General features: G+C 40.0%; 1 protein-coding gene across 1 annotated transcript; it reads right to left on the bottom strand.

The window, feature by feature from the left end:
- Positions 1 to 5690: 5690 nt before the first annotated feature.
- Positions 5691 to 9595, bottom strand: CTLA4 (cytotoxic T-lymphocyte associated protein 4). Its single transcript, XM_010200580.2, has 4 exons — positions 9439 to 9595; positions 7882 to 8232; positions 7284 to 7393; positions 5691 to 6374 (listed from the first exon to the last, which is right to left on the bottom strand). Exons 1-4 carry the CDS (start codon positions 9494 to 9496, stop codon positions 6276 to 6278), a joined length of 618 nt encoding a protein of 205 aa, XP_010198882.1. The 5' UTR covers positions 9497 to 9595; the 3' UTR covers positions 5691 to 6275.
- Between the last annotated feature and the right edge of the window lie 2417 nt (positions 9596 to 12012).

Here is a 12012-nt window from a genome sequence, read left to right as displayed (position 1 = left end):
TAGTACATACCAATCCCCTCACAGTCTTGAGGAAGACTCTATAGTTTGCACAAAGGTAAGCAGTACTTCTGCTGGCCCCACTCATCACCAGTTCAAGAAATCTACAAATCCCCAAGCAGATGCTCTAAAAGCAGGACTATGGTCTAGCAAGTTAACAATAACCGATTTCAAGTAGTGTAGGCTTCATTTATTGCCTGTACTGAACTCTAGCAGTATTTGGGGTCGGGCCATTGTTTGAAATAAGCATCGAACATTTGCCCAGTGCAGATGTTTTTATTTACGTAAAAACAGCAATTCTATATTTTTCACGTAAGTGGCAATCTCGGCCCAAACATTACTTTTCATTTCCCATAGAAAACCCACATCCCATCCTGGCTGAGAACAAAGCATCCTGCTGCTTGATCCAGCTTTCAACACAAGCTGCTGCATCATAGCGCAAAGCATGTAAATAAATCCCACCCACGACGGCATAGTCCATGCAGATGTTAGTCAGTGTTTCAAACTCTCCAAATTCTATCACATATCCTGTTAGAGGAGGAGCTCTTCTTAAAGTCTCATGTATTGGAATCATGTAATCATGTGAGAAATTCCATTTTCCTTAAAAACAAGGTCTTGCTTTTTTCTTCAAAAGAACCCGACTAATCCAGTGCAGTCCAACGCTGAAAGAAGCTTATCTCACGATGTATTTATTCTAGTCAAGGTCATAGCTGTCAAGTTGCCTGATGTATGGCTTCCCGGGATTCTGACATGATTTTCTGCACTCTGGCAGACAATTCTGCGCAACTGCACAGTGATCAGTTGTACAAAAATTTATTCTAATGGCTGCCCTGTGTGTAAAGAACTTCTAATGAAAACAAAGAGATATCAATACATTATTTTTTCATTGTAGTCAGTTGATATTTCATTAATTACCAAACTGGCTGTATTAGAGCCAATAAGTAAGATCTGCTTTCTTATTATCAATTCTGCTGGGGAATAAAGAAGTCTTACGTAGCACGTTTGCAAGAAAATTTCATGCCTATAAATATTGTGCTGTAACAGAATTCATACAGATTCTTTAATCCTAATTTTGACTGCACGTTTTTATTTTCAGTTACATTGAAAAACTAAGTCTTACCGCTCCTGCTGCAGGAAGCTTGCCTGTTGCTGCTCCTGTGAACAGAAGTAACTTGAACAGTTTGAGACCTCATTTGTATCATGTGGATGTTTGAGCAGAGCAGAAGTGGTGGTGTGTAGAAACATCCCACTCCAGAGAAGCAAATGAAGGAGATCAAACTGAACATTTTACAAATGTTTCAAAACAACAGCAGGAAGAGAATGAAGAAGAAAAGCTATCAGTGAAGAAACTGAGAAAGTCTTGTTCAACTGTAACTTCTTACCCACTAAAAAACATTCATTAAGATTTAAAACCATGACTGAGGTTAAGACAGCTGACTATGGAAGTAGAAAAAAAAATCTCCATTTTAAAAGTTAAAAAAGGAAAGAATAATGAAATTCTGAGTAGCAGTTAATCTCCTAATTGTTGGAAGCATCTGCCATGTCATGTCAGCAGGAATTATTAATTATTCCAATGAAGTTTTGTCCTTTACTTGAATTCTTCCCTGCTCTGTCCCTTTAGTAAACAAAAAAAATCTTTAGACTGACTTCAGGGATGATTTTTACAACCCCCCTTCCCATAGTTCTAAAGATCTTTTATCAGTAATTGTTATTTGCTTAAGCGTACCACAATTCCTCAACATTCCTCTTTGATGCACAATCTAAAAATGCCCTTAAAGAAGACTGTTGTTTTATCAGTCCCAAAAAACATTCACACAGAGTGACAACAAAGTCATGTAAGTGCTGCATGTCTGTGTGTAGATGTACAGGAATAATTATGCCTAAATGATGCCCAAGAATCTGCAGGATCAGCAGACTATGGTGCTGTGTATGTGTAATTCTTCCCTTGTTCTCTACAGCTCAAAAGTTTTCTGAATTTCAGCTCTTCTCCACATGTCCCAGCCAGCCAGAAGCCTGCATTCAAAATTTACATTACCCTTTCAGGGACTGTGAAGGCCTCACAGCCTAGCTGTGACAGAAAAGCTAGCTCCAAGTACCGTTTATGTGTTCAAGAAGGCATGCAGTTTACAAATGTCAAGAATAAATTGGTTCTGGTGGTGCATAAAAACATCTGCTGCTACACACCATCCTTTGGTTTGGATTTCATGATATAACTCTTGGCTGCATTATCTGATTCCTATTTATGCCTCTCCTACAGGCAGAGCTCTTTAGTCATGGTTCTGACTGTTCCTATCTCAGGGAAAGCTAATGCATTTTCTGGTTTATTTTTCAGGGTTCGCCCTCCAGCAATAGCTTTTCTCTAGAAAAAGGAAAAAGCCAATCATATCTTACCTTCCAATATACTTTGTCTCCAAATCTCACCTCAGTCCCTCACAAGTACGTGTAGTCTTTGGAGCTGCAAACCTTGAATTCAGTACTCAAGACAGAAATTTTATCAAACTAGTTAGGAGTTACCTGGGAAATACAAATGTTGGTTATTGAAAAACAACAAATTAAGCCCAGAGGAATCTTGAGCAAAGGCCAGGACGTTAGGAAGGATAGGAATAGGTCAACAAAAGTCTGCTCTTGCTTAGCCTAGGAGTCTTTGATTTTTATTATTAAATTTGTTAAAGATCTGTGGAAAACAGGATGAACAGATTTTCCCTAAAACCTCAAAGCCTGACGGAGTAATGAGTTCAGATTCACATATTTCTCCAAACAGTAGGGAACCTGAATATTTTACAGGAAAGTCTAATGCTAAAATGATGGACCTCCCATTGCCTACTCATAGGGTAGCTAGGTGGAAGACTTTTGTCACATATTTATCTATATTAGCTAGGACTTCAATAATTGAAAATGGCAAGGAGAAAAATAGTTAAGAAAGTGGATTAAAATGGAAGTAGAATATTGGAAGGTGGGAGGTAGTGTATGCATCTGCTGTTGCAGATGAGTATACCTGTTAATGCCCACTCAGATGCAGCCAGAAACTCACTTAGCTCTGTTTCACAAACAGGCTGACCTGTCTCCAGCCTGGGTAAAGGGCACATCAAAAGAGATTCTTCCTGAGCTTCATGAAACAGTATGGTCTCATTATTTGACTGTCCAAGTAAGATATTCAGTTATGTCTTTAAACTACCTGTTCCCATGAGCAGAGATCTGAAACCAAATTGTTTCACCTTTGCTTTTCACATTCTAGGAAGGAGTTACGATTTCTTCTTTATTGCATTTTTTGGGATGTACATTGACATAGAGTGTACACCTTTCATATTGGTACTGCTGTGATCTGACAGAAAACTGTATTTGACTTGCATATGTCATTTTTTGAGTGCACTTATCATGGCAAGATGCTCTTCAAGGACCAGGGAAAAACCACAGGGCTCAAGGTCTCGAAGGGCAGCACAGGCCATCAGGAGAATGGAAATTCTATGAGGACTAGGCTTGCTCTGCACTCTTCAGAGCTATATGGACTGTATGGAGATTGGTATAAATATAATCTCTGTGGGCACTTAGGTTCCACTCATCTCTGTAGCACCAGATATAAATTACGAGAGTATCGTTGTCAATAAAATCTGAACTGAAATCCCACTTTGGTCTTCTGCTGACTTGAGTGCACTTGTTACCCTCTTGCCAGAAAATTCAAAAGGAGAACGTGGCTTAGAACAAAAATGATCATGCGTATTTATATAGTGGTGAGGAGAGTCAGAGAAAACTAAACACTGCAGAAATAAGAGAAGGTTGGAAAAAGTAGCTACTGAGGATGAAGAGAAGCTCAGAACAGCCAGAGCAAATTAATTTGGGCAAAGTAATTTCCAGTAGGATGTTTAATAAACATCATACCAAGAATTATTTAAGTGCAGCGGCAGACACAAAATATTGCTACTGCCATGTGTGAGATAATTATTTCTACTGTGCTCTCTCATAACCTTAATTATTCAGGTAATTTAGCAACCTGCAGCAATTTAGGGCAGAATTCTTCACTGGTCATTGCAGGCTAAATGTCCTAAGGAAATGCTAGTAATCTAAGAGGGATTAGTCCAGGTGGATGCAGGAGGCCTAACCATGCTCATCTTAGCCACCAGAAATGAAGGTGAATTTGAATATACCCAGGTTCTGCAATGACAGATTTGCAGCTAGCTGTCACAAGGTTGTTGGTACAGGTCCAAAGCATCTCTTCACCCAGGAGGGATAAACTTAGAAAACTATTTACTTGAACTACTTTTAGATTGCTTAATAAAACTAAATTCTTGGTCCCAGCATATAGGAATTGTCAAGGAAAAGAAAAATAAGAAACACTTGTTTCTTGATTAGAAGGCAGACACATGATTAAGGGGATATCTGAGTTACTATCTGCTGTGGTGGAAAAAACTTACCCTGGATAATTGTTCTTATTTTGTCAAGATAAATTTGTTTACAGCTTGTATGTGTGGATATGTGGCTGAAATCTACTTTTACCAATCATGGAACATGTTTCACTGAGCAGGCCGCACTCAAATAGGCAGAAATTCATTTTGCAGTGATGTTGGATGTGTGTTAGGGGAAAATCTGAGGAAAAAAATCCAGACTGATGTCAGAATACTAAAATGCCTTCAGAAAAAGGATATATCATCAGCTGCTACTTTTACTTAATGTACTATGATTGTAGGTCAACACTGAGAGAGCAGCTAGTGCCTGCAAACACTGGCAGATTGAGGCTGACTTTTATTTGCACAGATGAAGGTGGTGCCACATGAAGGGGTAAGAGGCGAAAAGCAAACCAAAACAGCAATGAGATTCAGTATTCTGGGAACTGCTGCCACTAGCATAGAGGACCATGGGGTTTGGGTTCACAATTACGGGGACAAGAAGGTGAATTCACAGCTGTGAAAGAGATACATGCTTCCAATGTTTTTGATTGCAAGGTGAAATTTTGCTAGCAGAGTAGGTGATAGCTGAGAATGCTGAAATTGTTTTAAATCTCCAGCAGCTTTTTGTGTCAGCTAGCATTTAGTGAGTGAGAGTGTCAAAGAGGTGCAAAGAAAACAGGATTTGAAACTAGGACTAGCTTTTTGTATAAACATGTACAGGGGATGCTGTGAAAGTCGTTACAGCTACCTTCTGCAAGTAACTTTGCTGGAGGCAAAAGGGTGAAGGGTGATTGGTAGAGACTCTGAACCACATCACAGCAGTTCTAGCTAGATAAACAGGAGACTTGACAGATTTTAATGGTGGCCTTCTGGGGAGAAGAGCTGAGAAAGTGTTAGCATGAGCACACAGGCTTCCTCAGAAGGGCAAAACACTGGGTCAGAGGGAAGGGCTCATTTTGTCATCACTGCTTTCTAACATGTGGCCACTTCCTGTTGCTTCTGAGAATGGTGAATAAGAAATGAACTTGAATTTGGGCAAAACTTCAAGATTTTTATTGAATTGTACATAACTAATAAACAAGGTTATACACTGTCAGTATTTTCATGGAAAATAGACTCAGTTAAACACAGCAACATACTTCTGCCTTTTGGATAGATGCTAATTTAGCACTTGTAAAATGCAAGGCCCCAGCAGAGTTGGAACATCCTCCCAGCAACAGCCCTAAGAGGGCTCCTGCTGGGCAGCCTTTCTCTCCAACCCAGCTGTCAGCAGGGGCTCAGGTATTATCAGTGTTAACTTCAGCAGGGCGGTGCTGGGACACAATGCCACTGAAAGGAGATGAGATCAGGCTTTTGTAGCAGTGGGGTCATCAGTGCCAACCCACAGTGATGCCTCTGTGGAAGCACAGAGCACTAATGACAGAAATGGGACCAATAAATAGCAGTGCCAGGAAACAAGTCAACATTCTTTTGTACATTAGTGTGCTCTTCTGCCTCTGTGCCCTACACCTATAGGATGAGCCTTGCAATGACACACAAGCCTCTGTCATAATAGTGTTTGGATTTCAGTTGGTCAGTAGATACGGTGAAATTTGACAGTAAGGTACTCAGCTGCAACAGCAATAGCTCTTAATGCTATACATGCTATATATATGTATATAGAGAGAGACTACATATTGGTACAATACAACTCAAAGAATCAATGGCCTAATGTAGCCATTTTTATGTGACAGGGTTAACCTTGAAATATTAATGCGTGGTCTTCCAAACCATGGAAGTTAAAAAGAATATTCTGTTTCCTTCCCATGTATCTTTGTAATAAGAAAATTTTCTTTCTCTAACTTGATTGAATTAGATAGGAATTCCAAGCTAGGAAATTGTTTCTCTTTCCTTGTTTCAGTTAACGGTGATGTGGAATGGTATCACTTTTTTCTCTAGCTTTTCAGTAGGCATTTTCACATAGACCCCAGTAGTGAGACATCGTCTTCTCTTTATCTACAAAACACGGGAAGACAGTAAAATAAACAAGTGATCACAGCATATCATTGACCTGCACATTTTAGAGAAAACTGATGGATGTTCTGCATTTACTGAGTAGAAGGTATTATAGACACTTTTCCCTGTCACCTCTCTTTGTAGGAGATCTGTGAGACCATTTGAGAGAGAATCAAGACTTACAAGGGCCACTTTGAAAGCACTCCTGCTGCAGAGTTCAGTGTTAGTTCAAACTAGGAGTGTTCACACTGTGCAGTTTCATTTAGCTTCTAGGGACAAGAGTGGATTGAAAAATATGGGACCAAGGATATTGTTTGGTTTTAAGCTTTGGCATCAGGTGTTATTTTCTAACATGCTGTAAGTACTCCACACCCTCATGGAAAGAGGCAACCCAGGCTTACATTTCACATGCCTTTGTGCAGATACTTCTAGCTGTGAAGTTAAAAATGTTATAAGTTAAAATTCCCTCTCTCCCATCACAAGAGGAAGCCTCTTTGAATGTGCTTCGCACAGAGGTGAATGGTAAGAAAAGGAAAAATCAAATCCTAGGATCTTGTATGAATCAGTTGTGAAATCAGAGTACACATGAAGACTGTTGCCTTTGATCCCAGAAGTATCTAGGACTCCATCATCTTCTAAGCAGCCAAAGCTAAGCCAAAGGTCAGTCCTTCTGATGTAAGCTGACTGCTTTCATGTACTCTGGCAACACAAATGAGCCATAAACAAATCTAAATGGCAGCTCCAGCATGTTCTCTTATTTTGCATTATTGTAACAGTATTGCACCAGTAAACAGGAGCATCACAGTGGATTTGTTCCCAGTGTTCTTCCTTGTTCTCATTTCTTTCTCCTTATCTTCTTCACACAAAGGGGTGTTATTAGCAAGTTGGAGCTGAGTTGATGTGACTTACCGCTTTGCCTGTGAGAACAGCTGAGATGATGATACTGTAAAGAAAAAATCCTGAGGCAGTAGCTCCTAATACCCAGAGAGATATGGAAGTGTCTGGACAAGGTTCTGGATCTAAAATGTATGATATCACACAAGTCATGTCATACATAAGCCACATGAGGAAGCCCCTAGAGTCAATAAGTCAGCCTCTGCACTATTTTTCTCTAGTATGCGCTACCCTGGGATACTACTAGGACTGAGCTCTGGATCCCTGTCCACCCAACCTCAAGTGAAACCAGGCTTTGTCTGTACAAGAACATACCCCTTAGTCTGCACTGTTTCTGCACTTACATGTCTAACTGCCTAGACATACGTGTACACTTTATGGTATTGCTCATGCTGTCAAGCATCTATACATTGCCAAATATATTGCATGGCTATGCCTATGCCTGCTTTAGATGTGTGCATGGAGACCTGAAAGGAATAAGACCTAATCATTGTTCTAGCTTGAATTAGTGTTCAGCCTCACTTCTTGCAAACAGAGCTTTGAAGACTTTCAAGACATAATAGCAACTCCCTTAACGTGGGAGTATGGCAGTACTGCAAAGTGCTTGGCTTACCAATGACATAAAGTTGTGTCCCATTTCCCTTATTCATGAAATAGGGTGGAGGGTACATCCGCTCCATCTTGCAGATGTAAAGGCCAGTATCATTGGCTTGCAGGCCAGTGAGGGTGAGGGTCACGTTGTTTCGGCTAGGGCTAACCCGGCACTGAATGACCTCTTCCACAGTGAACGTTTTAAACTCTGTTGTGTAGGTTGAAGCACAAATTTCAGTGAACTGATCACCCATCTGTTTAAGCAGAGTCACTCGAATTTCCTTTGCGTTCCCAATGTGCTTGTAGTTACACACCAAGCTGGCAACTCCTTGCCTGTTGGCCAGTACCATTGCTGGCTGAGTCACCTCCATTACTGCAAGGAAGTAAAGAGCATGATGGTAAAGGCACTGTCAAGATAGGAACTGCAGACATTTACTTGAAACCTGCCCAATAGAAATGGAGTCCTATCATCTCCTATTATCCATAGATAATTCCTAGAAATGCTGCTACATCCTGCCCAGAAAAGGACTCCAAGACCACAGTTCACATAGGCTCTGCATTAATACACCTTTAAAAGCTCGAGAAGTGCTTTGATTACTATAAATGCTATTATAAGTCTCATCAATTACTTGTTGCTTAAATAGTGGGGTTTTTGGCCCACCTACTGGACCAATGACCTGCATGCTTGAGTTTCCTTCAATACAAACTGTTTAATATACATTAAGAAAGCAAAACCCAAATATTTCAGATGATGAAGCTGAAATTACAAATTTGAAATTAGACATTTAAACCACAATGTCTGCCTGTTAGAAACATGTTCATATTTACAAACATGCTGACATCCTGTATGGAAGGAACATAGAACAGAACCATTAGTGTAACAGTAAAACTGAATGGAAAACCTGTTTGCTAATTTTTGTTTGTGACCTTTTTGCTCCTCACTTTTAATAAGCTACTCTCAAGCCAGATTCCAACAACAGTAAATATATTCCAAGCCACAGTGTAGCATCCAGTATAGCAAAGGCTGATAAACATATTTCAAAAAATGATTACAAATCTTAAAGACAAACTAGTGTACCATGGATGTCTTAACTGGCTGCTTTTTACAACTCCTGTACTCTATCCTGCTGCAGAAAGGCACTGAGTTTTGCTTTAATAAACTGTGAAGACTCAGTATTATTTCTTCAATTTCATTTTATATCAGCCCAATTTGGGGCAGGCTTTATCTTCTTCCGTTCTGCAGTGCAAGAGTTTGGGATGAAGAAGAATTTCTCCACTTCATCACATCAATTACACACTTCATCAGCTGCCAACAACTTCATTCACTGGGCCTGGTTTGCCAAAATCTTTCTTCCCTCCTGAACTACTTTGAATCCCGCCCAGCCTCTCTACTGTTCTAAAGTCTGTGTCTGGTTTTCCAGACACCTTGCAGTGTCTCAAAATCTTATTCCCAGACTGTCCTATGGAAAGGTCCCATGTCACTTTTCTCTCCCTGTTGCACCCAGTCCACCTCCTGCAAAGATGTGAAACTGAGAAAATGTAGTCACCCCCAGGTACCTTGGCTTCCTCATCTACCCACCTTCAGCAATGGCAGTGGCTGTGCAGAGAAAGCCCACGGTGACCAATACTGAGAGCATTCCTGTGCTGGGACAGATGCTGAAGGTGGCTGATGTCTTCAGACTTTAAGACAATCTGGAACTCTCAGGACTGGAAAGAAGGTGGCACCTTTCAGGATACTGAATCTTTGAAATGTTTGAACCCACACAGAGTCAGTGTGTATATATATAGCTTTGATCCCAGATGCTGTACCTGAAAGTAATATGAGGCTTTGTTTTGGTTTTACGAGAAAGGAAGAAGTGGGTTCGATTAGTACGTGTACAGTTAACCTCAAACAGCGTGAACAAAAACAACTATTCAGCAAATGGAAAATATATATTCAATTTGAAACTACCATCTATTCTACTTTAAGAGCTGGGGGAGGAGAGGTAGTCATCCAATAGAGCAGGCAGTGCTGTCAGCTTGCACAATCATAGCACTTAATATTTTGGCAATCATCAAGTATTTCCTACTAGGACAACACACAGACAACTATACTTCTGCCAAATGGGGCACAGCCAATCAGTGTGAGCTAGCTTTTTTATGGAGTATCTCCCCCCACCCCCTATTTCATTGCTTGCTTTAATGTTAGTGCTATGTTTAAGAATTGCTGTCCCTTCGAAATACTGATTACATTTGCAATGACTTCACCTTTTAGTATCAGCAATGTGACTTGAATTACCAAGGTTTATAGCTAATGACTTCCACATCTATACAGAACTTTTCCTACCTACAGACTTTACTGTCTAAGTTCCTTGACATTAACAGATGAAAAATACTGCAGGAGCTTTGATTATTGCTATCTCTGCTTAGAATGTCTGCATCATTTTAAATCTCAGTAAAACAGTTTTCAGCCATCAGCCTCTTAAAAAGCATGTAGGATCTGAAAATAATTTTGCTTTTTTATGTGATAGACTGATATATCCATGAATCGCTGCCTAAAAAATTTCATTAAAATGAAGTTACATTTCAGTAACACTGAAGGTCATAATTCTCTTTTTTCCCCACATTTTGAGAAGCTCTTTTAGAAAGTGCTTCGTCGTTTATCTATGTAGATCTTATATATTGAAAAGACCTACTTTTGAACTATGACCTAGAAAAACTAACAGTGTTAGTTCTTGAATAGTGGTCTGCCCAACCCAAAGATACAGGATAAATATTTGAGCTTGAAATCACATATATACCTAATGATATAAATAAATTTGTTTCCATACTTAGGTGACACAACAGTTGTTTGTAATGACAGGTACACAGTCAGTTTGATCTTAACAAGACTCAAAACACAGCTGATGATAAATAAAAATATAGCTATGAGAAAATGGAAACCTACACTCTAATAATGAGTCAAGCTCATATTGTATTACTGGTTAGGCAAGTTTAAATCACTTTTAATATTAAATTTAATATTAAATCAATGCTATTGCAACATTGGGTACCAGAATATCAGTGAGATTTGTGGCATGAAATTACTGGGTATGCCTGACATTTTCATATCCACAGTAGTAACCAAATTACCTGTCATATATCTTTTGAGCTTTGTATGCAGTTAAATACATGATGCACTTAAGCCTTAGCAATCATAATGTCATCTCCTGACAACTGATTGAGACTGCAAACTGATGGTGCAATTAACCTCTAAACACTTGCCAAGGGAACTGCCATCTAAAAGTCAGTGCTCACTGACCCATGTATCCACACTATGTGATGCAGGTGGTGCTCCTCTCACTGCCCGTTGAGACTCTTCTGGCAAACTGCGTATTTCCAGTGGTACTCGACTTGTTTACTGGTGTTTTTGTTCCCAGGGTGCTTTTTCAGATAGACCACTTCTTACTTTTTACCCTTGTTCCTCCTTAAAAGACACATATTATGATGACTACTCTTCTAAGTAAGGCAGAGTATGTCTCCCTGTGGAGTCTCTTGAAGTCACCTCTGTCTTCACGGCTACGGCAGCCTGAGGGGAGGCCAGAGTATCCACCTTCCAATGGATAGAGATGTCCTCTATCCTCACTAATCAGACCTTGGATCTTGAGGTAACATGTGCAGATAGCAGATGGATGGTGAAGTAAAATAGAGATCTTGTTCCAAGTTAGACCTCTTCTTCACTGTTCGTATCCTTTCCAGCATGGAACAAGGCAATTAAATGAGTTCCTTCCCTAAAATAAGATCTGCAAGAATCACTGGGGATAACTTTTCTCTCTGCTGGGCCCCTCTTCTAAAACTCTTCAGCTCATGAAGAGTCTCTAGACTCCTGCCTGGTCCACTTTTCCTATACTTTGTGGGTCACAGCCATAGGATCTATCTTACCTAGTTACTGTGCCTTCTTGTCTGTGTAGTCTGGTATCTTTCTGCCTTGACTTCCTCATCTTGGCATTTTTTTTCTTTTACCCTTTTCCATAACTGGAACCTGACACAAGGCTTAGGACCAGGGCAAGGGAATAGGTGAAAGAAGAGCCCTCCCTTTGAGATTCAGAAGCTCTTGCAGGAAGGATATTCTTCAGGCTGTCCCAAATAAACTGTGCTTTGCACTTGCTGTGTCCAAAAGCTCAGAGTAAGATAA

This window comes from Colius striatus, chromosome 11 (assembly GCF_028858725.1).
Source record: "Colius striatus isolate bColStr4 chromosome 11, bColStr4.1.hap1, whole genome shotgun sequence".
Classification (NCBI taxonomy): Eukaryota; Metazoa; Chordata; class Aves; order Coliiformes; family Coliidae; genus Colius; species Colius striatus.
The sequence above is the reverse complement of the archived record's forward strand: the minus strand, read 5'-3'. Positions and strand labels throughout refer to the sequence as shown.